The sequence below is a fragment of the Suillus bovinus genome, assembly GCF_016758785.1.
Source record: "Suillus bovinus strain UH-Sbo-P2 chromosome Unknown EDB93scaffold_44, whole genome shotgun sequence".
NCBI lineage: Eukaryota > Fungi > Basidiomycota > Agaricomycetes > Boletales > Suillaceae > Suillus > Suillus bovinus.
The window spans coordinates 253,351-280,695 of record NW_024542100.1 but is presented as its reverse complement, the minus strand read 5'-3'; the positions used below and the strand labels follow the sequence as shown (position 1 = coordinate 280,695).

Genomic DNA, 27,345 nt, shown 5'->3' with positions numbered 1-27,345 from the left:
GTATACGGGCGCCAAGAGGCTTGGCACAGGCCTCGTCGCTCTACAACCAGAGTTTCATCCTCTTTAGCACGAAGATAGTGCATGGCATTTAAGAATAATCATGAGCCAACCGAGGTTAACGCAGCGCCTGGCACATAATAACCGGGGTGAGAGCATTGATAAAAGAACTAGCGTGAAACTCACTTGGTCTCTCGACAGCCCACGTACAGGGACTATTGGTTCTAGGCATTCCAAAACAACTCGACGTAACGCTAACAACTTAAAGGATGGAAGCACATTGATGCCTTTCGGAACAATGCAAGTTAAAATTATTGCGGGTCGTTTGTGACTATGGATGAGATGAGTACTGCTAGTAGTGCAAGAACGCATTCAGGTAAATGGCTGGTGACAAAAGACTGCTGGCTGCCCCGACTCCAACCCGACTCAAGTACCTCGTACTGAGTACCTTCATCGTCATTTTCATCACTAAAAACGATAGAAGCATATCTTACGACGCACGATCAACGTAACGGTAACGCACCCTCAAGGACTCATCCGATACCAGGCGCGTGTTTTAGCAGCTCGTAGAGTCTGTCCATGAAGGGGAAATACAGGGTTCCGGACCTCCGGTTCAGCCTGGACCGCAGCCTGTCTTGTTCCATGCTGTCAGCCCGAGGGACACACTAGAATACCATATGTATCCGTTCGTATCTAAGTATATCGCACCTTGGATAAATTCGCTTGGCCGTGGTGGAAATTCATCGTTTGAACTTTGAACAGTTCGCTACCGAGGCTATTACATAATACACGGTAGCGAATGGCTGCTTAGTAAGGACCGGCAAGTAAAAAATATTCTGATATTGAACTTTACTCATATCACTAGTAGTAGTGCGTCCGAATATGTAGACAATCGTACAAGATGGTAAAACACGATGAGAGAGAAAATGAAGTGCGCATGATATAATGATAATAACCCTACAATGCAGATAGATTTTGGGTAATGATAGCAGATCCAATAAGATACATTTAAAATGCTGCATGAGTTGTGCAGGAGCGTCCAATGCCGCTAAATAATATCAATGCTGAACAGAGTTCATCATGAAAGGTATTACCGCTCAGGGACGAGAGTCAACCCGGTGCCTATCTTGTCCGGCGATCCAGGATCCGCAGCGATGAACACGCCGTCTGGATCAAACTGTGGCTCAGGATGCGATGAAACATCCGAATCAGGGCTGTCACGCCCACGATTTGACATGGGAGAAGGCGAAGCGGTGACAACGCGATCAAAAAATGTGGAATATGGGTTGTCGATAGGTGACAGGAAATCTTGTTGTAGTGCGGGAGACGGACAGTCGTCTTGAGCCGTCATGTGTGTTGGTGTAGATGTCACGTTCTCGGCAAAAAAGGTGTACACGTAGGATTGTGTAGGCTGCAGAGGTGATGAGTGCGCATGCCAATACCTAGGACCTTCAGGAGTCAGAGGGCCCGAAGGGTGATGTCGAGAAGCAAAGAGACCCTCCGCTGCAGCCTGGCATGGTTTATACCTAGACCCTAACGGATTTCCGCTTGGAATGCAGTCAGATGTATTGTAAGTCGTGCGCAAAAAGTGAGGCTCACCAAATAGCACACCCAACTCCTTCACGTAGACATCCGCATGCGCTGCGAACCATTCGGATAACTGCAGCGCGCTCAAAGTATGATGGGTCCAATGGAACGACAGCAGATGTTGCATCGTTCCTAGCTATCCACACACCAGAGTTACCCCGGCGCGAAGCTCGCATATGGACGACGGCTCCACATCCATTGGTTTGCCTTCTGAGTGACTGATAGCCGCTCGGAGGCGGTGAAGGTGGGTATGCCGGAAGTGGCGACAGAACATAGGTCGAGGGCCGGTTTATACATGGTTGCTCGTCCTCCCCGCCACATAATAATGTATGGCAGTATGGGTCTGGGCCTACTGCAGCAACTGAGTCCGTCTGCGGCGACAGCGGCGCATCGTAGCTTTGCTCCCAGTTCTGGCTTGACTCTTCGTCATCGCTAGGAGATTCAATCCATGATGGTGACCTTTCCACCCTCACTACTGGCGGAGTTACACGTCCAGCTTCTGCGCGCTGGGCGTTGACGAGATTATGATCAAGTCGCATTGCGCCTCTTCTCCGCAATCTGGATGCTTCGCCGCTGCGAACAAGATCTGAGAGGACGATAGAATCGTCAACATCTGTAGGTTCCAAGTTTTCTGAAGATTCCACATCATTGATTTGTGGTTCTCGCCTGTAAAGCTGAGGCATGACGAAAGATTCAGAATCGGAGGTGATATGATGTGTCGTCTCGATCCAAGGAGCATACGCGGTTACGTCAGCTATTAATAACATATCAACCCCCTACAGGGGGGTCACAATCTACTATGGAAAACATTTCTCAAAATCACCAGGCACCATTGTTTCTAGCGTAACTTTGGCTCTCTACGAATGCTTCTAGCTCACACAATCCATCGCCTGTACCGCAGAACGCCAAGGGTTGGATGGCATCGTTGACGAGAATCCGAATGAAATCTCTTGGTACCCCCGCTTCGAAACACTGCACCTTTTCCGTGATCATCCGCCCGGAGAAAGGCACAAGACGAGAAACTACCCAATTCCATTGCGGGCCAACCTTTGTAGGGTTAGGAGGGTGCATTTGGGGGAACAGTCCAAGTGCACCATAGATGGCAACCATCTCATTGTCGTGAGAGAAGTCAACGTAGACCGTTTTGTCGAGTGGGAACGTGATCGGTGATGAGTCAAGAGTCGAGTTGGTTTGCGTGCGATCTTCGACAGGTCTCCCCCTGAGACGCGCGAGAAGTTCGTTCACGTAGCCGACACCTTGCACACGACCCAGAGGATTTCCATACCTTGTCGCGGTTGTGGTGTGAGCATCAAAATGATTTGTTGATGCATTACTCACCCTGTGTCGTAATATTTCAGCAAGTCTTGATAATAGTCATAGGCTCGGAATTCCTTCAGAGAGAAGAGATCACAAAATTGGCTTTCTTTCTCCTCAAACACAGTCTCGAATGCGCATAACGACATTAGCCCGGGAATGTCCTCGCTAAGAATCTCAGCCCCGACAGCAGCTGTATTGAGGCGCTGCACGATTGAAGCTGAGAACACATCTCGCCACATGTTCGCTTCATCGTGTGATGCTTGTGAGTTGGGACACATGTGGTCCTGCAAGGTATTGTTCGACTAGAGGAAAGACCATAGATGAGTAATCCGCAAATAAAGTTTGATTAGTATCCATCTTACTGTCTCTGTTTCGGGTATTATGACCGAGACTGATGGATGATAGAGCTGTCCACTTGCATCGGCAAAGCCTGAAATTGCAATTTTCCAGAAAAAGTTTCACACTTCAACTGTATGCTTACCTTCAGTCCAATTGACAGCAGATTTTACCACGCGATCTCCTCCAGACGCTCTGACAAAGGGTAACATGTGATCATTCACAAGATGCTCGTATCGATGGTATATTTCTGCACCAGATTGAAATGACCTAAACACGATTCTTAAGCATCGACATTGATTGCAAGTTTGCAATGATAGTCCTACTGCGTGGCGCCAAAGGGTACAAGATCGGCTTTACCAAGGCGCCATTGGTATGAACGAAGAAAGTCCAAGTTCATGTCGGTATACTCCGAGGCATTCAACAACTTCTGCAAACTTGCTTTGATTGTTTTAGAGGCGCCGCTGGTCGGATAACGTGCGCCATGGCGCTGAAGCTGTTGATGCCTTAAGCGAAGAACTGGTGATCACTGACGACCAGGGTCTACTTACGATGTTGACCTGGAGCGATACGAGTAGTGGTTATCAAAGACTAGAGTCATCTGTGACAGTTATACTTGCCTGCGTTATACTGCATCCGTCGGGAGGCAGGTTGTACTCTTCGACAGCATAGTATGGAGAGTACGGCCCCCAAAATCGTTGTGACTCGGTGAAAAGAATAGACGGACTGTCCAAGCCTCCCGATACAAGTCGCGGAATAAGTTTGAAATAATCACGTCGGAATAGCAACACCGTTATCAAGAGTGCGAGCGAGATTGAAATTGCTTTCCTGATTAGAGAAGAACCAGAGGAATGATATTCTAGACCAGAGTCATCATAGGCAGCGGGCTTGCCAGAACTAGACAACGGAAGGACGAGCGGGTACTCAGCTTTTTTGACCATGATAGCTCATCGGAAGCCTTCAACCCAGTGGATTATTTATATATACAAACTAATGCGAAGAGAGTCACGCACGTTGTACTTGACACCATGCATGTGGACTATATTTAGCTATCATACTCGGTCAGTACTTATGATTACATAATAAAATATGGGAGACGAGTTGTGATTTGCCATAATAAGCTATTATGGAACCACAACGAACATCCCTGAAACTACCCCTCCGGCGCATAAAAGTCCGGGGCGCACTGCGGCATTAGCCATACTCGCGCTCGGAGACGAGTTGTGATAAGCATTATGTAAGGAGAACCGGAACCGCATCGGTACCTCCACTTTACCCAGAATCAGGCCATCCAACTGTGAGCCATCCTCCAAATTAGCATCGTTTGAAAAAGTTTAGCCCGTGATGGCCTAGCTAGTGACTCCTACCAACCAGTCCACTGATCAATGGAAGGATTGCATTTGCCATTCCTCGATCTGCTCGCATCCTGAGAATAATTTTCTGTCCGTGTTCCTCATAATCAAGCTGGTTAGCACTACTAACGTTCCCAGATCTCATCCCCCTTTATAAAGTTAGGAGCTAGGCCAGATAAACTCATTGCTTTTTGTTTAGTTTTGGAGCGAAATCCCACAACTCCCCGCCTACCTCGATTCTTATCTCTGCGTTGACACGATGACTAGCAGGCCTTGTGCTGCTCACTCGCTTGGTGACGCAGCACTTGGTGGCCCAGTGATGATGCCGGGGTCCACTCTTAGCGCGATTGACAGTACGAAAACTAGAGTGAGTGTTACCATGTTGAACTACCAATGCATACTAGCATACGCCCCATTTTTTGCACATCAGGACTCAAGCGTCCCAAACAACCCTTCCGAACGCCACAGCGTTATCACTGATAGCGGACCGGAAGCTATAGATTGGGAGATAGGTACATTCACGACTGTCGGACGTGTAGTCGCGGCTTTCAATACCTTGTGCGTTGGCGCGGATATGGATCCGAAGTGGAACTCTGGCTACCCACTAGTCATGACGTCAAAGACTGCCCTGCACTACAAGAACACAACTTGTGTCCAGACTTCGGAGGATGGAATGGTGTACACGTTGGTTTACGACATTACATCACGTGGCGCGTCGTGTATTATCTGCCCCTATGATCGCATTGCTCATCCTTGGCTCGTCCAACGGTTTTGTCTCGTTAGTCTTCGCCTGATTTGTTGTAGTGTTTCCCGCCGTTTTTCGGAAGTTTTCCAATATATAATGTATTTTCCCCCTTCTTTCTACGATTACTGTCTCTTCCTAACATACCCAACTGGAACCCCCCATCACTGTCAAATAATATCATTTCCTCCACCGTTTCCCTCCTCCAAGTGGTCCAAGATGCGGTTCCTAAACGCCCTTGCATCATCACTATGTTTTTCCTCGTTTACATACGCTTCCCCTTATCGTCCAGACCTCACATCCTACAATCTCAATGTAAACCAATCCGCCCGGTCCCCTACAGATTATTCAACTACAAGATCAAACACCAGTTATACCGCATCTCCGCAGAACTGGCGTTCAATCCCAATATACACCGTCCTTACGGACAAGTTTGCTGATGGTGACCCTTCAAATAATCAGTTCTTTAACTCCCCATACGAATGGGATTGGAGAGAAACCCAGCTTCGTTTCGGCGGTGACATCAAAGGTCTCACCTCAAAACTGGACTATATCCAAGGTATGGGTATCAAGGCCATATATATCTCAGGTACAATATTCTTGAACATGATATGGCAAGCTGATAGTATGTCCTTACCTAAATCGCATTTACAAGTCAAACATGTTCACTTCCTTTAGGTTATTCTCCTCTCGACTTCTCCGTATTGGATCCTCATTGGGGTACTATTGATGACTGGGTAAAATTCGTCGACATCGTACACGCACGTGGCATGTATGTCATGTTAGATTTTACAGTCGCAACCATGTCCGACCTTCTAGGCTTTGAAGGGTTTGTTCACTCTATCCACTGACCACAATCACTTACTCACACCCACCAGTTATCTCAATGTCAATGCCCCATTCAATCTCGATGAATATCCTACAATCTACAAAAACCCAAACCATCTCCCCTGGGGTTTTGAGCAGTATGTTGATTTTTCCGTAAGTGATTATGTTCGTTCGCCTCGTTCCGGAACCTCATTTTACTAACTTTTTTCCTCAGGTCATCAATGACCGTAACACCTCTTGCCAACTTCCCGTCTTTTGGAAAGATGATGGAACAATTCAGACTGTGACGGGTTATGATGGTTGTTACGAGTCCGATTTTGATCAATATGGTGACATGGAAGGCTTTGGTGTTCACCCTGACTGGCAGCGTCAGCTTTCTAAATTTGCATCCGTACAAGACCGTCTCCGCGAATGGAAACCTTCCGTTATGGACAAACTCACTACCTTTTCTTGCATGACCATCACAGCCCTTGATATCGACGCCATTCGAATCGACAAGTCCATACAGCTCACTGTCGACGGCATGACCGCTTGGGCATCTGCAACTCGTGCTTGTGCCGCTAATCTTGGAAAGAAGAACTTTTATATTACTGGTGAAGTCACTAGCGGTGACACCTTTGGGTCCTTATACATGTCAGTCGCTAATTCACTTGTCACTAACATCAATTGATCGTCTTTACAGGGGACGTGGCCGTACCCCGACTATGCTGCCCCCTGGATTCCTTCAGGCAGCCAACTTGACAGAATCTGAAAACCAATATTTCCTGCGCCCACAGTCGTCAAATGGTCTCGATGGCTACGCGTTCCATTACCCAATATATCGCTCCCTCACCCGTTTCCTCGGAATGGACGGAAACTTGGCTGTCCCGTATGATCTCAACACCAATTTTATCACCGCTTGGAATCAGATGTTCATGAACAACGACTTCTTGAATCCAAACACTGGCCTCATCGACCCGAAGCATTTATTCGGAGCAAGCAATTTCGATGTTTTCCGCTGGCCCAGTTTGGTGAATGGCACATTGAGATCCGCATTGGCATCTTATATCACGCAGCTGGTTATGCCAGGGGTTCCATTGGTAGGAGCTACACTCGACCGTTTGTTGCAGTACTTACCTTTACAGATCTACTATGGCGAAGAGCAGAATTTCTATCTGTACGACTCCACAGCTTCAAACAGTCTCTTCGGGTGGGTCACTAACGCCTTCAAGTGATTACTTTTCTCACAGTGCTACCTTCAGCCGTCAAGCAATGATGAGCAACAAGGCTTGGCAGCGTCACGGATGCTATAGACTTGGATCCACCCAATACTTCAACATGCCGCTTGAGTCCGCCTTAGTGGGATGTGACGACGATTGGAACTCGCTCGATCATTTTGACCCCACGACGGACATGCATCGTCTCCTGAAACATTTCTTGTACCTCCGAACCACCTACAACGTCCTCCAGGATGGCTTGGACCTTGTACAGCATGGAAACTGGACCTACTTCGTCGAGTTCCCAGGTTCGAACAACGTCGCAACCGAAATGGGCCTCTGGTCCGTATCACGTGCAGGTATCCCGAACGTACAAAACTTGACGGGGGCGCACACCGATCAGGTCTGGCTATTGTACTCCAATCAGAATAACTCGCAGACATTTTCGTATGATTGCAGCGGTCCGCTGTGGATATCATCGCCCTATGTAGGTGGGACGATGGTGAGGAACTTGCTTTCTCCATACGAGAACTATACGCTCGTGGACTCGGGATTGTCGTATTATAATGATGGAAGGGGACCGTGGTATGGATGTCTCCAGACGGTGGACATGGATACGTTCGGCTTCAAGGCTTTGGTCCCTATCAGCGAGTGGATCCCTGCCCCTCCTATGCTCACTAAGTTCCTGCCTGGGCATGACGCGCGCATCAAAGTCATGCGGGGGGAGCCAAACGCCACGATTGTGAACCTCGTGCTGGAGTTCAATGCGGTAATGTCGTGTGATAGCGTCACGCAGAGTTTATCGTTCAACATGTCGTCTTCTGGCATCGGTGGGCAGCCTATGCTCGACCTGACTTCTGTGGTGTGCAGTACTGTCACAAATCCTACCATGTCGCCCATTGTGGGAACTCCGTACTCGCAGTGGTCGTGGTCTGGTACACTGACCGATGTTCCTGATGGAATTTTGGAGATTATTGTTAATAATCCAACATCGTTCGACGGGACGCTTTCTACTGGGGTATATTTGTTTTTCTGTACTCTGTCGAGTTTTCTCATGGCTTATAGAACATAGACCATCTGCTACTGCGCAAGGGCGAATCCAACAATATCATGGTGTTTCCCGAGTCTGATTATGATAACACAGACTTCAACTACACTGAAGGCCAGTATACTTTCACGCATCGTGCCTATGGGGCGGATATGTTCAGGTACTCAGGTGACTTCGCACTGAATTGGTCTAATTGGACGAGCTGGGAAAATGTTACGACCATACCCGCTGACGTTCTTAGCAATTCTGATACTTTCTGGACGGGACAACATCTCATAGTACAATGTGAGGCTCGTAGTGCTGCTGCCTTTTTCCATTCTCAATATTGCGGTAGATTGGAGTGGTGTCGCGACTACCTCAAGCGTCGTCGTGCACGCCGATCTGGACTACGAGCAGCAGCGTCGCGTTCCCCAGTTCCTCGCTCGAGGTCCTTTCAACAACTGGGGTCATGACCAGGGTATTTCCAATTCCATGAACCTAGTCAGTGATGGCATTTGGGAGCTCGAAATCATGGCTGCGTGGCCAACATACCTGCAACTCAACGTGTTTGGGTACGATGACTACTACTATGGCGACATCGACGGGGACGGCATTATGGATCGACTACCACCGAACAATATTGCGCCCAACTACCTGAAGTTGTCAGCGCCCCCTTATCCTGCGCTCGCATGGGCACTTGTCGTTGATGATGCCACGTTGGCGTGGACCCTTGAGCCCCGCGGCCAGGCTTCTGTCAGCGCTATCATGTACGGGCTTCTGTGCTCTCTCTCCCTCATTACAGGAGTTCTTGCAGTCGTCGTTTTCATGTACTCTTTCTACGGCATCCACCATAACCGGTACGGTGTGCAGACGAAGTCGGGTGCAAGCAAGCGTTTCCCTATCATCGGACCACTCAACAAGTCGACCACAGACTTCAAGGGGAGCGTGACTCCCATCACGGAGAACTTGAAGATCTTTGGGCGCAAGTCGAATGCGGAGATCATAGGATGGCCCGAGGACAAGAACAAGCGGCGCCAAGTCCTCATCGCGACGCTGGAGTATGAGATCTTTGACTGGAAGCTCAAAGTCAAGATCGGAGGTCTCGGCGTGATGTCATCGCTTATGGGAAAAGCTATGACGGACGTTGACTTGATCTGGGTCGTTCCAAAAGTCAAGGACCTGGAATATCCCACTGGTGAACCTGCGGAGCCTATCAAGGTTATCATCTTCAATGAGCCTTACCTTATCGAAGTGGAGACGCACGTGTCAGACAATATCACCTACGTTATCCTCGACAGCCCCGTCTTCCGTGCACAGACCAAATCAGACCCGTACCCAGCCCGCATGGATGATCTCAGTTCCGCCATCTTTTACTCTACATGGAACCAAGCCATCGCAGCCACCGTCCGCCGATTCCCCGTGATCGACATATACCACATCAACGACTACCACGGCGCGCTTGCTCCAATTTACCTCCTGCCCAAAGTAGTACCCGTCTGTCTCTCGCTGCACAATGCCGAGTTCCAGGGTTTATGGCCGCTTCGAACAAAAGAAGAGACGAAAGAGGTCTGCTCCGCGTTCAACATCAGCAAAGAGCATTGTACGAAATACGTCCAGTTCGGAAACACGTTTAACCTGCTTCACGCTGCTGCATCGTTTATCAGCGTTCATCAAAAGAGCATCGGTGTCGCTGGAGTGTCGGACAAGTATGGAAAGCGCAGTTGGGTGCGGTATCCTGCTCTGTGGACCCTCAAGCATGTTGATTCGCTGCCTAATCCTGATCCTACGGATATTGCGGCTTTGGATGAGAACCCGGTGGCTATGCGTGAAGTGCAGATCGATCAAGCTGCTGAGGCGCAGCGTCCGGAGATGAAGAGGCAGGCTCAGGAATGGGCAAATATCAAGCAGGATCCCAACTCTGATCTGTTTGTGTTCGTCGGTCGATGGTCGAAGCAGAAAGGTGTTGACCTGATTGCGGATGTCATGCCATCGCTGTGAATGCGTTTTTAGATCTTGTTAGACTCAGCTCTGATGAGACTTTCGCAGCCTTGAGAAACGCCCTTCGATACAGTTGATTTGCATCGGACCTGTTGTTGATCTTTATGGTCGGTTTGCTGCGGAGAAACTTACTCGGTTGATGGAGATGTACCCTGATCGTGTTTACTCGAAACTAACATTTACTGCGTTACCGCCTTATCTGTTCAGTGGTGCTGATTTTGTTCTGATCCCTTCCCGTGACGAACCATTTGGATTGGTCGCTGTCGAATTCGGGAGGAAAGGTGCCCTTGGTGTTGGTAGTCGACTCGGTGGACTTGGGTTGATGCCTGGATGGGTGAGCGCTCAAGGTCGTCTTCTTTGGGCATGATCTAACGAGATTCCTGGTAGTGGTTCCCTGTGGAATCTACATCGACGTCCCATATGCTGTCTCAGCTGTCGAAGACGATCAAGTTGGCGTTAAAATCCACAGAAGAAGAAAGAGCCATGCTTCGTGCTCGGTCAGCTGTCCAGCGTTTCCCAGTCGTCGAATGGCGTCAGCGGATGGAAGATATGCACCGAAGGAGTATAAATGCGAGCCGAAAGCTAGCTGGTTCAAATGCTTGGCGGAAGGCGGACAGCAAGACTGAGCCGTCTCAGCATGCGGTTCCGGAAGTAGAACATTGGAACCCACTTAATCAAGGACTGCTTGCTCGACCTAAACCAGCTGCCCAGAGCGCCATGTTGTCCCAGAGACTGGTGCCTAGTTCCCCTGGAAACCAGGTCTTAACGCCCCACAATGAGAGCTTTCTATCGTCATCGCCTTGTTTGAACATCAACCGCGATTCTTCATACACATCGGATACTTCAAGTTCTGACAAGGAGCACTCGCGGCATAGTTTCGCGACTAGTAGTCGGTCTGGGTACAGAGACCTTTTGGAGAAAGTGAACGAGACGATTGCACAAAATCATCGACATGCGTCAGATCCTTTTTTGAGTCCAACGACGCCCTCACATTTTCGGGTGGAGTCCATTGGCAATATCGTGGGAAACAATATAAACTCACCGCTGAACAAGGCTTTTGCGACGGTGCGTATCTCGAGAATTTTGGTGACCACTATCTTATCTCATTCGCTATTTAGTTCACGGATTCCGATGGCAGCGTTGTCTCGGAGTTCATGCAAAAGCTACAAGCGTTAAACTCGAATAACTCCAAGGGTGAACTCTCTATCGAGAAGTACCTCGTCAAGTCTGAGGAGGCTTTCTTCGAACGTGTGAGACGAGACAAGCTGTCTAGTGCAGCCAGTTACATTTCTTGGCACCCAGAGTCTATCTGGAGCATATCGGCTTCAAAAATTGGAAGCTGGCCGTTGTATACTATCATTATTGCTCTCGGCCAGGTAAGCTCTTCGATTCTTGATCCTCCGAGTCATCCATGAGTTCACGTTTGTTTTCAAGATACTCGCTGCAAATAGCTACCAGATGACTTTGCTCACTGGACGAAACTACCAGGACAACATCCAGCTATATGTTCTCAGCACTGTGTTTTTGGCTTCATCTTTCGTTTGGTATACGATGCTTCGCTTGAAGCCTTCTGTCTACGTTCTTTCTGCTCCCTGGCTCTTCTATGGCATAGCATTCTTTTTGATTGGCGTTCCCTCGTTGTCATCGAAACTTCAAGGGACTCATACCATCTTATCGGACATTGCCACTTGGTCATATGCGGTCGCTTCTGCTGCTGCTTTCATCTTTTTCGGCTTGAACTTTGGAGAGGAGGCGGTACCTCATTTTAAGGTTCTTTTGTATGCAGCTGATTTTTGTTATTTAGGGTGCCGCCACTGAAGTCTGGATACTACGCGCTTGCATTGTACAAGGTTCTCAACAAATTTGGGTAGCTGCACTGTGGTACTGGGGTAGCAAACTGAATACCGCGACGCCTGGGTCCGTTACGCCTTGGTGGATTATCTTTATTTTGTGGCCACTTTCAATAATGTCGTTTGCATTTGCATACTTGATGTTGTACGGACTGCCAGGTAAGTCTTATCTGAGTTCTCAGGCAGGATAATGATATCAACTACAAAACAGAGTACTACCGACAAACTCCTCCGAAACTCTCAAACTTCCTCGAAACTCTCTTCCGAAGGAAGCTAGTACTTTGGTTAGACTTTTCTTGCTCGGAGCAAAGTCGATGACGCTGATACTCCACACACAAGGTTCATCGCATCTGAAATCCTACGTGATTATTGGCTCAGCGGTGTATGTTAGGCCCCGTGCTTTGATACCTTTATTTTCTAACCTTATTGCAGCCCTACGGTCGTAACTGGAGTTTCCTGTGGAGTGTTCCGATCCCCAAGTGGGCGATCATGCTTCTCGTCATCTTTTTCTTCGTCGGTGTCTGGGCTCTCATGCTCTATATTCTCAGGTCCTTGAGTAAGACGCATACTTGGTTGTTGCCCGTCTTCGCTATCGGCCTTGGTGCTCCAAGATGGTGTCAGGTATGATCTTGTCCATGTTGCATAAATCTTCAGTCATCTAACTTTGTGTCGCAGACATTGTGGGGCACCTCATCTCTTGCGCTCTATATCCCGTGGGCTGGCTCAGGGGGGCCGTACCTTGGTCTTTCTCTGTGGCTTTGGCTCGGCGTTTTGGATGCTGTACAGGGTGTCGGCTTGGGAATGATTCTCCTGCAGACATTGTCAAGATCACACGTCTGTTCCACACTTGCTTTCGCTCAGGTCGTCGGGTCTATCTGTGTTATGATCGCCCGTGCAACTGCACCAAACCGCATCGGCCAAGGGAGCGTATTCCCTAATCTCGGAACATGGGACTTTTCGCAGGGTCTCAAGGGCAGCCCGATGGCTTCTGCTCCATTCTGGATGGCGCTGGTCTGCCAGATCATCATTGTACTAGGTTACTTCTGGTTCTACCGCAAAGAACAACTAGGTAGGTATTCATGCAATCTGACCATGGAGATAGGCTCTAATCGCCGTTGCTTCAGCTCGACCATAATTATTCGTCATCAATCACGCACATACTAGAACAGATCGCGACACTGCTTATCATGGTGAATGGGCGAGTGACATAGCATAGCAGTGTGTGGTCGGTGTCTCGAACTCGGTAGGTAGTGTAACATACAGATCAACGCTGCACAAGGCGAATTAGACCTGAAGAGCAAGTGAAGAAATGGATCTGACAATGTAGTTATAGAGCCGTTGTCAATGTAAAGTACTTCAAATTTCAAATCTAAATGATAGTACATCAGCACCGATAACAGGCGTGAACGTAGCGCCGTACTTTGCGCCGGACAGGTTTTAGCCGGAGGGTTGGTTTCAGTGACCTTTTCGTGGTTTCGGCCTACCATATAATTTAATCGGACCTCGATGACGAGAAGAAACTCGGACGCTGAAGTAGAAATTTGTCTAATAAATCGTCTATTCTACTCAGAGCAATTTAATATGAATAGGTGGCCAAACCAAAACGAAATCGACAAATGAACGACGATAAAGTTGGGGTGAGACAAGGAGATTTGACGCGCTAATGATGCTAATGGCAGTGACTTTAGGCTGTGAGGCGAGAAGCGAAGATAACTTGACCAATGCGATGAATATGAAATGATTTAGGCGCTTGCACAGCTGAGCACACACGCTCCTCGAGTTGAGCATTTCTCTAGAGTCTTGGTTCGAGTCCAGCCACCCTGTCCACCGTTCTCACATTTAAGACTTCATTGCTCCCTGACGTCTTTACTGCTAACCTCTCGGTAACACTAAATCTTGATTTAGACTTCCAGTGCAGATGAGCTGACAGTTGGCTTCAGCAGGGGGCATAGTATTCTTCAAATCACTCGATACTAGGAGCCTGACCTTCGCACTGTCAAAAAAACTTGGTCGTACCTGACAATTTCACGATTTCGCTCGCGGAGACGTAGCCATGGCTTCTACGTGGACAAAGACGGAATCAATTCTGAAACCATCCATAACTTTGAAAGGTCATGAAAAATTCATCACATCTATGTCCTACTTTCCAGACGGCCAGCGAATAATCAGCGGATCCGGCGACCGCACCACTCGGCAATGGGATCTGAACACGGGCAAGGAAATTGAGGAAGTGCGAGGTGTTTGCAAGGAAGAGGTGTGGGCAGTGGCGGTGTCGAGGGATGGTCGATGGGTTGTGACTGGTAGTGGTGGATGGTCGAATCGTGCCGAGCTGACAGCCTGTGAGGTTGGGACTGGGGTGGTGAAAAGATTCGAATGGCACGCAAAGAGGATCAGATGCATTGATATCTCCGAGGACAACACGTTGATGGCAAGTGCGTCATGGGATGACACAACGCGGATATGGAATCTGGACACCGGAAAACTCGTGGCCGGTCCATTCAAGAGCGAGTATTGCGTGGACGTAATTCGAATTTCCACAGATTCAAAGAAGCTTGCGGTCAGATCGGGGTCGTACCTTGAAATCTGGGATGTCCCATCACAGACATTGGATGTCACGCTCAATGTTGGAACATACACATCTGTGCCAATATTCTGGACAAACAACAACAAAAATATTTTGACTGCATTCACCGACTACTCAATCTACGAATTTGACGCATCGACACTAAAGACTGTTGGTACTCCCTTCAAAGGGCACACCAGCTATATCCGCGGTCTGGCACTGTCATTTGACCATACTCTCCTGGCCAGCGCTGCTCATAACTACACCATCAAGCTTTGGGCTTTCGAGTCCCGTCAGCTCCTTGCCTCCTTTGACGTTCAGCATCCTAATATCCTTGTCCTCTCACCCGACTCACGCCAGCTGGCTTACACAACATTCACCAATGATACTACTTACAAGATCCACGTCTGCAATATTCCACCCGAAGTCTTTGCTCAGGCATGTGTATCCATTTCCCGCAAACATTCACTTTGTATGCTGACATTCCCTTACAGACCATCGCACGCTCAAAAGGACCCATAGAATATCTCGAAACCACAACTACGTCGCCTACCTTACCTTCACAGCTATCCCCGTTACTGCCCGACCTTTTCTCTTCTTCTCACACTCATACAGTTAGTGTGGAGCCTGACGACCTTAATGCAATGTTCCGAGACCTCTCAGAGTATATCATCAAGGATGGAGAGTACCCTGCTGCTCGTGGCGGGTTCGGAGAGATCTGGAAAGGCACCTTCCATATCGATCCTAACCCAATCAGAGTTCGTTTACCATCTTTTGTCCGTCCGTCTGTGTAAATTTTTATCATCTCCCAGGTCGCCGTGAAAACATTGCAGGTGTACCTTGATGATCAACTTGGACCAGACAAGACAAAAAAGATCCAGGCGAGTGTCTCACCGGAAGATCGAGTTCCTCACTGACACCACGAGGCGCCATTTCGTAGAGGATCATGCGTGAATTCAGGATATGCGCCAAGCTCAATCATCCAAATATCCTACACATTTATGGTTATACCCATGGCTTCGGCCCATTTCCAGCAATAGTCAGTCTTTGGGCGGAGAACGGCAATTTGACGGTCTATTTGGAGCGTCAAGGTGCGAGTCTGACTCTCGTTCGACGATTCCAATTGGCAAGTCTCTCTCTTCATGCTTATTGAATAGCCCGTAACTAGACTGATGGAAATTTTAGCTAAGGGATATCATAGCTGGTTTGCGATATCGTATGTCATAGACTTTTCTCTTCCCGGACGGAGCTGTAACTACTCTTCACAGTCCACGCCAACAATGTCATCCATGGCGACTTTAATGGGGTAAGTTCAATCTTCTCGATCGTTCCAATTTTATTGAAACGCGAGCTTCAGCCTAACGTGTTGATCCATGGTGATGGCACTGCGTGTATTGCTGACTTTGGCCTTTCCTTGATGTACTCCGAGTTTATAAGCGCCTCCCAGGCATCCTGGACGTCCACGCTCAAAGGAAATGTGCGATGGATGGCTCCTGAGCTGCTCGTAGGGCCCGAGGATGACTCTCAAGTTCGACCAAGCGAACAGAGCGACATGTATTCGTTTGGCGGTATCATGCTGCAGGTATGTCTAGGTTAATTTTGTCCTCTTGTTAATATGAAAAGCTCTACTCGTAGGTCCTCACCAACAAAGTACCCTATTATCACCTCACGAACGATGCCCGCATCACACTCTGCATAGCCAAGTCGCAAACACCCTCTCGATATCGTTATCCTGAGCTCCCTGAGCAATACTGGCCATTCATCGAGCAATGTTGGTCTACTAATCCTTGGGGCCGTCCCTCGGCGGATGGAGCTGATGAAGCGATCAGGAATGAATTTTACTCGCTGTCCAGGTCGCGTTGATTTTTCACTGTCTCGCATTCTGTTTACAGTACAGCCGCATAAATAGATCTAGGTACTCATGTAGGCTCATTCCATGATCTCTTGTAATATTGGAACACGCTTGTGCTATGATGAGGACCGTCAGTTGTAGGACCATCAGAGTTCGGAAAATCATTGTGAATTATCCTGTTCACGAATGCTGCGACAAGCATGTCGCAGGACGAAAGACGAGACGGTAGTTTCTTATTTACTATGGTGCAGGTTTCATCCTGTCCAGACTTTCTGTCAACTTTCCGTGGTCATTATCGTGTCACGTCAACCTTATAACACAGCTCATTAACACTAGTTAGGCTTCATGCTGGCGTGATCCTAAATGTATATAATGAAAGCAGGCGCAGATTTAGCTGAATGACTCGAAAGGTACAAGATATTGTTGCTCGTAACACATTCACCTCCCATTTCTAGGCCGACATGCAGATAAGAAGCTCCGATCATAATGCTGGCGTTGTTGATGGTGTCTCGAACTCGGTAGTTAGTGTAACATACAGATCAACGCTGCGCAACGCGAATTAGACCTGAAGAGCAAGTGAAGAAATGGATCTCACAATGTAGTTATAGAGCTGTAGTCAATGTAAAGTACTTCAAATTTCAAATCTAAATGATAGTACATCAGCACCGATAACAGGCGTGAAAGGAAACAGAGCACGCTAAAAAATCCTGTCCAATTTTAAAATCATTCTTTTCTCATTAGAATTGCGCGAAACACAGCATTGAATGTAAGTGAAGTCTCCAGCGGTACGGACTTGAGTACAAGGTAGCGTACCTGTAGCGAGTACACAGAAAGGCAACAAACTGATGTCCCAAAGAACAAGCGTGAGCCCCAAATCGTCGGTCGTGATACCCATGGACGTCACGGCAACTTTCCTCTCTGACGTAGACATCAACACAAGGATGCATTCAGAGGTCCTTTCTTGTCTGTCTGCATGTCCATGAGCAGGAAGGGATATAAAGGAACTTCAAGGAAGGCAATACCGCCTGAAAATCGATGACATTGTCGGAAGCGTGGATGTTTTACGCAAGACATACTGAGAAGTTAGAGGTTAGCGGTCTTCAATTCCACATTCTCCCTTCTTTTCAGGTGGCGAATCAATCTAGAGTGTAGTAGGGTGAGCAACTGATAGAATGCGCACCAGTGATGGAGCTAGAATAATCGAGATGATTAAATGCGCACCAGTGATAGAGCTGGAATAATCGAGATAGGCATCGTCAACGAGTCAAACAGCCAGTATCAACACCGATATGTCGGAAGTCTCTCAAAATAATATGACCTCACCAACTACTCTCATATTTTGCTTGTGAGTGATTTCAATGACCATAAATGCTTGAGCCTGCCACGGCCCACGAGCTTAACAAGGATGCAAACACGCCGTTTGATCAAGGCAGGACGAATTGCAGATCGGACGCTTCAAGTTTACTAGGCCTTGGACTTGATGTACGATCAAGGTTTGCGTTTCGTTGGAGCTGTTCGAGGTTCGGTCAAGTCGGATATTACCGAGATGCAGCTTCGAAAGATATTAAACTTAGAGTATCCACAATGGCACGAAGATGTTACTAGCGAGTGCATGGATTGAGTCGAGCCTGAGCCTGAGGTATGATGAACGAATTCAAGTTGTTTTGGGTTTGGCCGGCACTGGCCGATTCCACTTACGTAATATACGACGTAGCACTTACCCCGGCAACAACACAATTACCCAAGTGGTTTCGGCCTACCATATAATTCAATCAGACCTCGATGACGAGAAGAAACTCAGACGCTGAAGTAGAAATTTGTCTAATAAATCGTCTATTCTTGCGTGTCGCCAACAACGACATCAGTTTGAATACGAGTTATAAGCAACATAAGCGAGAGTGTGTTCGTTGTTGAACATCAGAGTTTAGCGTCACAATCTTTGCGCTCATTACGGCCACTTCGCCGCCCTGTGTCCTTCCTTTCACCATCCCCCACTTCACAATGACGTTCCTGCTCCCTCTTGTGAATGTCTTGGTGCTCATGCACGTTGTCATGTATCTCCTGTTTGATGACGTTGATGCCCTGTGGGATCCGAGTCGGCCCCTCCGTCAGACGCTTCCAATCCTTGCCGCTCTTGTCCCACTCGATCATACCAGGCACAGAGTTTTGTAGTGCATGCAGGCAGGATTCAGCCATTACATTCGCATCGATGCCCTCGCGCTCACACGCCAACCGTAGTCGATTCGAAGGCATGAGGAGCGCACAAGCGATCTGCTGAGCCTGCGTAGGCGCATTTGACGGCTGGAACTCAAAGTCTGGAGCACGTCTGTAGCCCCAAACGGCGATGTAGATCAATATACTCCTATGATCAGTGTAAATATTTGTGGGGGTGTTGTTTTATAAGCGCACGCAGTGAGTCCAAAAACAGGTTTCACGCCGTCTGCTTCGCGTCCGGTGAGGAAGCTATGCAGGCGAACTGGACCGCCTCCACCCCATTCCCACTCCATTGTCGTATGGTAGGGTATCAAAGGATCTGGAACACGGTATGGATGGAAAGGGAACGACGACACGAGGAAAGAAGCGAGTGGTTGTGAGAATATCGAGGTCACCTCTGACTCATTGAGACTGGGCTATGACCCGAGAAGATTATAACGTCTAATGATATCCTTCACATGAGTTCTACATACCTGCACAGTTTTGTCCAGAACGAGGACAACAACCCTAAACGGCTGTGTCAGTGCGCGCAAAAGATCGATGACATACTCACGGAGTCACTACTGTCTGGTTACCACTAAGAAAGGGCTCCATCACACACAACAAGGGTACTCGTTCTCGGTCTGGAATAAGCCCAATCTATAGCAGAAATTACCTCTGACATCAGTGCTAGTATAGGAACCCGTGTGATTACATAGTTCTGTACCTCCTCAAAGGCCTCACGCCTCTGCAGACGGACAAGTCAGACCAAATTCAAAAAGGAATTTCATGTGGGTACCGCAGTGTCCTCGATAGTGTTATCTTGCGGCTCCACCTTTCCTCCCGGAAGTGCGGTATCACCCGCGTACTGTCTCAGGCTAGCTGACCGCCTTTTAGGGCAATTCAGTCGCATACAGGACGCAGCTGATAAGGAGCTCACCGACTCAGTAAGACATACAGGTCTCCCGCACGACCGATAAACAATGGAACCAAGACCGCCGCGCTCTGACTCCTAGGGAACTTGACCTGCATATGTCGTGCACGGTAACTCGAGAGATTCTCGATGCATCTAAGGACCATCACCATGCACAGCTACAGCATTCTTGCATAGTCAAAGCAGTCGGGACGCACTGTCTAGACTCCTCTTTCATTGTGGGAAGTGCAGCCTCAAAAAGCTCGACGGTTGGTTTGGAAAATGTACCGATATAATATGGCTGGCGAGCGGATTCCGAATCGTCTGTAGGCATCTTGGGTAACGAGGAAAGTAAGAGAGAAGGTAGTTCTCTATTTATCGGCTGCGACGGCTAGTATACATGTGCGTGCTCAATTCTTACCATGTCAAGTTCAAGTTCAAGAAGTGTCAAGTCCCAGCCAAACAATGACATAAGCCACTGAATTAGGATCTTGGAGCACTCTGGTCCTTCGAGCCTTCACTGGTTCCAACTTGACATGAGCACTCAAGTACTCACAGGCTGCGATGAACGGATTCCAGTCAGGCTCATCATGATTGCTGTGCAAGGCAGCAGAAACAAAGTTTTGATTGAGAAAGAGTGTATTGAAAACCCATGTCCAGGGACCTAATTATGTAGGTTAAATCCTATGATACGTACGAGTGCATAGTCCAAGAAGTCGGATGATACAACGATGCAGTGATAAATCTCAGGACGAGCGGCAGTGTCCATATATGCGACCAAACGATTGTCTGTAATAGAATGAAAATACGGTGACGAGGGAATGTTCAGGGCACGTTGGCGCCGTTCATGAAGTAAGGAATATTATAGAGATCACGCAATAGAAAATGTTGCTCCCTCTATGACTGCGACAGAATCTTGTCAATCGACTCGTTCAAAAAGTCTTTCCGGGATGTGAGATCGGCTTTGGGGAACTTGGCCATGATCGCCTCACGAGCGGTCCTACAAACAATCAGTACAGGATGGTAAGGAACAATATACTACGTACTTTTTCGTGACTGTCATCAAATCTTGCGTGCTGAGATAGTTCCGTAGGGAATTGAAGAGGTCATCGTCGGTAGGATTGGGGTTGAAGCTCGGACCAGCGAATGGATTCACGGACGTCGCCATCGAGAACATAGACAGAGGCCGTGCATCTCCTCCGATCGCAGGTAGCATACCAAAGCCCCCTGTCTGAGAGCCTCCCGTCATCATAGGCATGTTCATCATCATTGCACCTCGTGAATCTTGAGGCATCCCACCGTATACACTGCCAGAGTGCTGGTACCCCAGAGGCGGAATCATAGGCATATGTCCATAGTCCGAACCGTGTACTGACCCTGCTCCACCACTGAACGGCATGAACGGCATCTGTGGAATGTTGTACTGAGGTACAGATGGCTGCCGTCCATCATGCATCGACCCTTGTCGAGAACCATGGCTGATGTGAGAGGGGGGACCGCGGATATTGGAATTTGAGTTGTTCTTGGTCATGTTCGTATCTCGATAGTAATCGCCGGTGAGAGATGGATGGAAGCTATGAGGAGACCCCTGTCGAGAAGGAGGGAAACGATTGGAACGAGGCTTGGTTAAACCTGTCTCATCAGAGTGATGTGAGCCATTCTCCCAAGCTTCTGCCTCGTAGTCTGGGAATTCAACTGTGAGCTAGGGAGTAGTAAATAAGCATCGATGTTACTTACCGCTGAACTTCTTCAACGGAATCATTGACTCGTCGAACCGCTCATCCTCGTTCATGACAACCTTCTTGTTACCTCCATCACCAATGACAATACGTGTATTTCCCCAAGAGAAATCGTCCATGCACCAGAACGAGTAAATGGGTAGGAAGAAACTGTACACCGGATATCTGCAACAGAGGTAAATACGCGTTACAATGCTGCACACGAGCTACTCACGAGAGAAGGTAGACTACCATCCATCCTACCAACATAAATTCACGTTTGATGATGAAGATCAAAGCCTGTAATGTACAGTAAGTTAAGTCCTGTGTATTAGTACACGATTTACCTGTAACCCATAGGTAATACCCAACATGATGATGGAAATTATTGGCAGAGCCGCATTGCCAGTAGCAACGACAACGATGAGATAAGCCAACTGTTGTAATAATACGATGAGGAATGCATGTCAGATTCGATACACTTGAGACTCACGTAGACAACCGTGGCTGGCAGGATCTACAAGAAAATGTAAGTCAAGAAGTGCGGACACAAAGACGCAACACTCACGATGGTGCCCAAGAGATCGATGAAAACGAAGAACCTCATCGAAAAACAGCAAAAACCACAAAGTTCAGGCAAAACTACGAGTTCGCACAAGTTATGGATTGTAGAATTGATCCACCGTCTCCGCTGTGAGAATAGAACACGCCAAGATTCAGGAGCCATAGTATGTGCAACTGCATCCGGAATGAACTTGGTCTTAAATGTTGGGAAATGCTTTAGGAGGAGCGTCGTCAGGAAACGATCTTCACCAAGGGAGAACAGATTTTTCTTGTGCAGCGTATCTATGTTGCCTTCCGCGTACTCGTCAATGATACGGTTCGAGATGATGATAGGCCGACCCTTGTCTGCGGTGCGGATACGGTAAAGCGAGAAACATCCAGGAAGACATGATACCGAGCCGAATAGACTCTCGAAGGCCTTTGACAAATGGTGAGAGATATAGTACTCATATACCTGTATTCAATGTCATCTTGGGCAACAGTAGAGGCAAAGGGGTGAACAAACCTGAATCATCGTCCACCATGAACCCTCCTCGTTCGTGAGCTTGGTCTCGCCACAGATACCAATGATACTTGAGTCATCCGCAGCAGATGCAACCAGTCGATTCAGAGACTCTGGCGTTACTTGCTGCAAAGGGCATTAGCGTAAATGGAGGAACCAAGACGATGAACTCACTGTGTCAGCGTCGACAGTGAAAATGTACTCGTAGAAAGCAGGATCGATGCCAATGACATTCCTCATCTGGTGGTAGATTTCGAGCTCGAGAGGCGACATTGGTGCATCGAAGTGGACACGATTCAAGTAGTGCATGAGGAGAATCTGACTGTCACGCTTGCCCCTGTTTCCAGGCTTCGAACGCTCAGTAGGCTTGCCAACTTTCACAACCACCATATACCTGTAAAACAACTCAGACTCGCCGTAAGGTAGATGAGGGACAAACACTCACGGAACAACGTGACCCTCAAATTCATACAGGCCAGAGTATACCTTGCCATAATTGAGCTGTTTCGAGCCTTCACCGATCGATTTAAACAACAAAGGTTCAGGATCAAGTTTAGGATCCACGCCAAGAATATCCAACACAATACGGGGAGTCGTGCGGTCGTTCCCACTCCCGATAATGTTACCGTCGCAGATAATGAAGAGCAGTTTCCGCTTGTCATCGTAGTTCAATGACGCCAAGGAATCAATTGTCCGACGCAGAGAATCCTCGCCCTCCGTGTAGCAAGGGATTTGACAAAGGATAAACTTGTCTTGCATCTCGGGCGACCGTTTGGGAGATAGCTGGAGTGCGGAAAGGACTAGGACGGATATTATCAATCAAATAATGACCAGCTGAAAGAGAGACATACACTTCAGCACGATAGACGCGCATAGGATACTCGTAAACACCACTAACAAGTAGTTCTGAACAAGACACCTTGGCGTATCCCGGAAGTCAGTTTCGCCAAGATAGAACATATTCTTCAGACAGTTGATGTTGGCTGCCGCCGTGCTAGAATCGAGACCTGCAAGAGCAGTATTAAGTGGCTTCGTAATATCCTGCCCAGCTTGCTGTTTGAAGACATTTGTGACGTCCGTGCTCAGGAATTGGTAGAGACTTGTTGCGCCTTGATTGATCGTTACAGTGTTGATGTAATCAGTCAAGTCATATACGCCGCTTTCCCAGATAGCCCAGATACTAGAAGTCGTGTAAGTAACCAAGTGGATTATCAATATGTAAACATACCGTTGAACGGTCTGGTCCGCAGCTTGTGCAGCAATCTCCTTCGGAGTCCAGACCAAAGGCCCTTTGTGATAGTTCTTCATCTTTGGCTGGAATGTCGCAGTGTACCAACCCGCATTATCAAGTGCGGTTCCCTGCGTACTCTCTGCGGCACCAGACATGTGCATGGCGAGCGGCACGACAGGGGTAAAATTCTTGTACACAAGTTGCACTGAGGTTTGGGTGACGAGGCCCGGGCAGGCTAACGTAAGGGGTGGGGGGAAATAGTTCGTCAAGTCCTGCCCTACAAGCTCCTCGAGGTCACCCGCTGAATTACTAGTAACACCGGATATGTCGCTATGGTCACCGTGGATGAAGTTCGACATGTCATAAACCTGCCCCTGCACCGAAACCCACCAGTCGCTGTTGCCAGTGTGCTCTGAGACCTCCGTTGGTGACCACGCCTTGTCGAAATTAGGGCACAAAAGACGCCCGAACTCGACGATGTAGAAGATCACGAGCGCGTTCATGAGGAAAATGAGAAGGAAAATTGTAAGTTTTTCGCGCCAGGCAAGCCGGATATCAGGGCGTTTCATACGGCCTACGTAGCGAAGGACGAATGAAGGGATCCAGCCAGTGAGGCCCCAGACTAGGAAGAGCCACCATCGGCGCGAGCTGCTTGAAGGAACTTCTTCGACTGCGGCTGGAGCCTTGTTGACAATCATCTCACCCTCTTTGGACACGAAGGGAGGCGAGTTCATGCCAGGGCTCCCGCCTTTCTTGTCCCATTCGGATGCTGATTCAGCATCGTTGTCGTCGTATGCAGGGATTCCTAAGGCAGGGGAAGGTAATCCGGCGTTTCCGTACGGCGCCAAACGGTTGGGATCCTGGTATCGTGACCCTCCGCTGCTTGCCCGAGCGATCAACAAATTATCCCTGCTCTCGTTAGCATATCCTCCATGGGCACCATCTCCTTGGGTGAAGTCCGTCACATCATCTCCAGCAACACTCTCATCATCCTCAACATCCTCTCCAGAACGCCTCGTTTGCTCTTTCTCACCAGCCCGTACAACATCTTCCACAGTCTTCCATGCACCATACGACAGCCAAATGCTCCGATGACCTATGACATAATCTGTCCCCTCCATCCATCCATTGCTTGCCGCGCACTGGCGGATCCGCTCCATCTCCGACCCCCGCATTGTGGGCACATAGCGGTCGCAGAACTCGGTCTGCTCAAAGTCTGTCACGAACTCAATGCTCCGACGTGCAACGATATCAGGTATAAGCATCGACCGGACCTGCGCCTTGACGCGACGCTTGTCAAACGAGTTTGGTGAATTGGAATCATTCGGACGGATGCATGATATAGTCCAAAGGTGGGTGTGGTCGAGAGAGGTGATGATTTCGGAAAGGGTATGGTTGAGTTGGGTAGTAACAGGGTATATCTTGGATGCATCAAGACGTGCATGTTCCTTGCTTGCTGGAGGTACAGAGCCATCCGGTGAAGCAATGGGGGTGGGTGAGCGAAGTGGGCGAGAGGATACTTGGGCTTGTACAATGATAGCCTCGTCCTTGGAATGTCTTTCTGCTGCAAGAGAAGGACCGGAGACAAGCTTCGACATAAATGCATCAGAGGAATTGCGCAAAAGGGTCACAAACGCAGAATCAAGCAGGTCGGAGTCCTTCTCAATGAAACTCGTAACGTCATACGAGCAGTTTCCTGCGTAGTGGTTGATGCCAAACAGGTTCTTCTCGCTAGCACCAATCTGGGATGGGCTCGCCACAAAGGACGTGTGAGGCCCACACTTGGAGATGAGGTCCTGCAGCATGTCTTCGTCTTTCTTCTCACCTGCCTTTCCAGACTTGAATGAGGAGCATGACTTGCTGAGTACGCCAAGTATGCCCCCCGGCTTCTTGGTCGAGCGCTCCGATACATGAGCACCCCGAAGCAGTTCGATGCAAGCAGAGTTATCCATAGTGGATATCGAAGGAAGAGGAACCCCGTCGCCGATGGCGTGACTGTTGTACCCAATCCTGTCCTCAAACACATTGCGAAGCATGTATGACTGCATGACTTCATCGGCGAAGTTGATGCAGAATTCGTCAAACCCGTTCTGCCCATATGCTGAAATCAAGGGAGCGGTCCCCGTGAATGACATTGAACCACTGCCGGTCGGACCACGAGATTGGAATCCAGGTTGATCGAATATTACAATCTGCGAGTGTGGGAGCTCCTCCTGATTGGCGCGAACGACCTTGTGGTTCGCAGTTTCGACGACATATGCAAAGAGGATAGCATATAGATCACGCATGAACTGGTCACGCTGCGCTGCGCTCTGCTCCACGTTCAGGAGGACGGTATAAAGTTCCTTGCGGACATAGCTCGTCCTGGTCGTCAAAATCAAGGTAAGATCCTCCGTGGACACACCGAGGAGCTTCGCCACCTGCTCCAGTACATGTGCATTAGCAACATATGCAGAGACATCGCGTGAGTCTGCTTCTGAGAATTGGATGTTACTCAGCAGGAGAATTGCAACAAGCAAGGTGAATATCGACGAGATATGCTTCGTCTTGAAGCCCAAAGTACGCATCGCCGCGAGTACTTCTTGCATCGCAATGGCGTCATCGCTGAAGGGGCCACTCGGCAGGCGATAGCACCCTGACGACGCCAGTAACGAATAATCCGAAGGATCCTCAAGCCCAAAGTAGTCCCGCTCCTGAGGCGTAGCACCGGCCAAAAACTGGTAGAAAATATGGAATGTACGCTCCTCATGAGTGAGGCGAGTAAGGCGGGATTTGTCAAGCGCGAACGCAAGAACTTTGGCTGACTCAATGCGTCCACGGGCATTGAAATGAAGCTCGAAATAGCGCGCATGACGCGAGGCGTTAGGGTTCAGAAGAGTTTTGGCATTCCCAAATGAGTCTAGTAACGTGGAGAACGCCTTGATTTGGCCTGCGGTGCGTTTTTCCTTCTTTGAGCGTGCAGAGAGCCGAAGAAGCTGGTCAACTAGAAGACGGGTACTGTACGACTTGCCTGAGCCGGTGATACCTCTGTCATTATTGACATGCTCAGTAAGTAGACAATGAAAGACAATGTACCATACGAACCGGGTGATAACAGACTGGGACTGATTCCGCCGACGCATGAGGAGATACATTTGCGCGGCAAACTCATAGAGATGAGGTTGGAGCAACCGAGAGCTCGCAAGTGGCAGGTTGGTATCTTTGTAGCACCGTTCTTCATACTCCTTGGCACTGATGTCGTTGACATTGGCGAGTGTTTTGAATGGGTTGACGACGAGCAAGTTGGTGGTGGCTATTCTTGTATATGGCAAGTCAGCACGAAAACGTGTGTTAAGGACGGTGACGATGGCATCGTCGTTGGGGTACACCGTTGCTGAGGATGACGATGAAACGAGGTCGATGAGGTCGCCAGAGTTGACGGCGTGGTTGGCAAGCGAGCCGGAGGCCATTGCTGGCCCTCAAATGAACGACAAAAAGATTGAAAATGAAAGAAGGATCAAGGACAAGAAATGCCAGAAGGAAAAATCGGTGCGGCCTTGTCTTGCAAGAGCAGGTAAAAATCCAAAGTAACGTGTGGCC

At 48.6% G+C, this 27,345-nt stretch overlaps 7 protein-coding genes across 7 annotated transcripts; 3 read left to right on the top strand and 4 right to left on the bottom strand.

Annotated features, from left to right (window-relative positions):
* Window positions 1-744: 744 nt before the first annotated feature.
* On the bottom strand, window positions 745-2,300 carry EDB93DRAFT_1208814 (uncharacterized protein). The gene is made up of 2 exons (XM_041451016.1): window positions 1,597-2,300; window positions 745-1,544 (listed from the first exon to the last, which is right to left on the bottom strand). Exons 1-2 carry the CDS (start codon window positions 2,265-2,267, stop codon window positions 1,088-1,090), a joined length of 1,128 nt encoding a protein of 375 aa, XP_041305884.1. The 5' UTR covers window positions 2,268-2,300; the 3' UTR covers window positions 745-1,087.
* Window positions 2,301-4,262, bottom strand: EDB93DRAFT_1157763 (histidine phosphatase superfamily). Its single transcript, XM_041449938.1, has 6 exons — window positions 3,846-4,262; window positions 3,564-3,733; window positions 3,383-3,507; window positions 3,264-3,331; window positions 2,923-3,203; window positions 2,301-2,869 (listed from the first exon to the last, which is right to left on the bottom strand). The coding sequence occupies exons 1-6, from the start codon at window positions 4,176-4,178 to the stop codon at window positions 2,404-2,406; spliced, it is 1,443 nt and encodes a 480-aa protein (XP_041305883.1). The 5' UTR covers window positions 4,179-4,262; the 3' UTR covers window positions 2,301-2,403.
* A 3,148-nt stretch (window positions 4,263-7,410) lies between these two features.
* EDB93DRAFT_1157751 (uncharacterized protein) lies at window positions 7,411-13,446 on the top strand (the record flags this gene model as incomplete). The annotated part of the gene is made up of 14 exons (XM_041449937.1): window positions 7,411-8,373; window positions 8,421-8,688; window positions 8,738-10,376; window positions 10,429-10,714; window positions 10,768-11,379; window positions 11,460-11,497; window positions 11,519-11,756; window positions 11,815-12,135; window positions 12,185-12,389; window positions 12,442-12,514; window positions 12,570-12,612; window positions 12,663-12,851; window positions 12,906-13,299; window positions 13,400-13,446. 14 exons carry the CDS (start codon window positions 7,411-7,413, stop codon window positions 13,444-13,446), a joined length of 5,316 nt encoding a protein of 1,771 aa, XP_041305882.1.
* A 1,855-nt stretch (window positions 13,447-15,301) lies between these two features.
* On the top strand, window positions 15,302-16,023 carry EDB93DRAFT_1157739 (kinase-like domain-containing protein; the record flags this gene model as incomplete). Its single annotated transcript, XM_041449936.1, is given in 6 exon segments — window positions 15,302-15,336; window positions 15,436-15,551; window positions 15,606-15,670; window positions 15,682-15,683; window positions 15,732-15,919; window positions 15,979-16,023. 5 exon segments carry the CDS (start codon window positions 15,438-15,440, stop codon window positions 16,018-16,020), a joined length of 411 nt encoding a protein of 136 aa, XP_041305881.1. The 5' UTR covers window positions 15,302-15,336; window positions 15,436-15,437.
* Window positions 16,024-16,153: 130 nt separating this feature from the next.
* EDB93DRAFT_1088674 (kinase-like domain-containing protein) lies at window positions 16,154-16,656 on the top strand (the record flags this gene model as incomplete). Its single annotated transcript, XM_041446152.1, has 2 exons — window positions 16,154-16,375; window positions 16,429-16,656. Coding segments are annotated over 2 exons (450 nt in total), but the record flags the coding sequence as incomplete, so codon positions are not given.
* Window positions 16,657-18,486: 1,830 nt separating this feature from the next.
* EDB93DRAFT_1157716 (NUDIX hydrolase domain-like protein) lies at window positions 18,487-20,187 on the bottom strand. Its single transcript, XM_041449935.1, has 8 exons — window positions 19,970-20,187; window positions 19,779-19,907; window positions 19,638-19,728; window positions 19,566-19,586; window positions 19,413-19,498; window positions 19,333-19,366; window positions 19,055-19,275; window positions 18,487-19,007 (listed from the first exon to the last, which is right to left on the bottom strand). The coding sequence occupies exons 1-8, from the start codon at window positions 20,083-20,085 to the stop codon at window positions 18,563-18,565; spliced, it is 1,143 nt and encodes a 380-aa protein (XP_041305879.1). The 5' UTR covers window positions 20,086-20,187; the 3' UTR covers window positions 18,487-18,562.
* Window positions 20,188-20,342: 155 nt separating this feature from the next.
* EDB93DRAFT_1292919 (glycosyltransferase family 2 protein) lies at window positions 20,343-27,218 on the bottom strand (the record flags this gene model as incomplete). The annotated part of the gene is made up of 13 exons (XM_041454584.1): window positions 20,343-20,751; window positions 20,798-21,434; window positions 21,489-21,655; window positions 21,705-21,769; window positions 21,817-21,906; window positions 21,963-21,986; window positions 22,038-22,487; window positions 22,539-22,661; window positions 22,710-22,929; window positions 22,981-23,335; window positions 23,387-23,715; window positions 23,764-26,793; window positions 26,851-27,218. The coding sequence occupies 13 exons, from the start codon at window positions 27,213-27,215 to the stop codon at window positions 20,649-20,651; spliced, it is 5,958 nt and encodes a 1,985-aa protein (XP_041305878.1). The 3' UTR covers window positions 20,343-20,648.
* Between the last annotated feature and the right edge of the window lie 127 nt (window positions 27,219-27,345).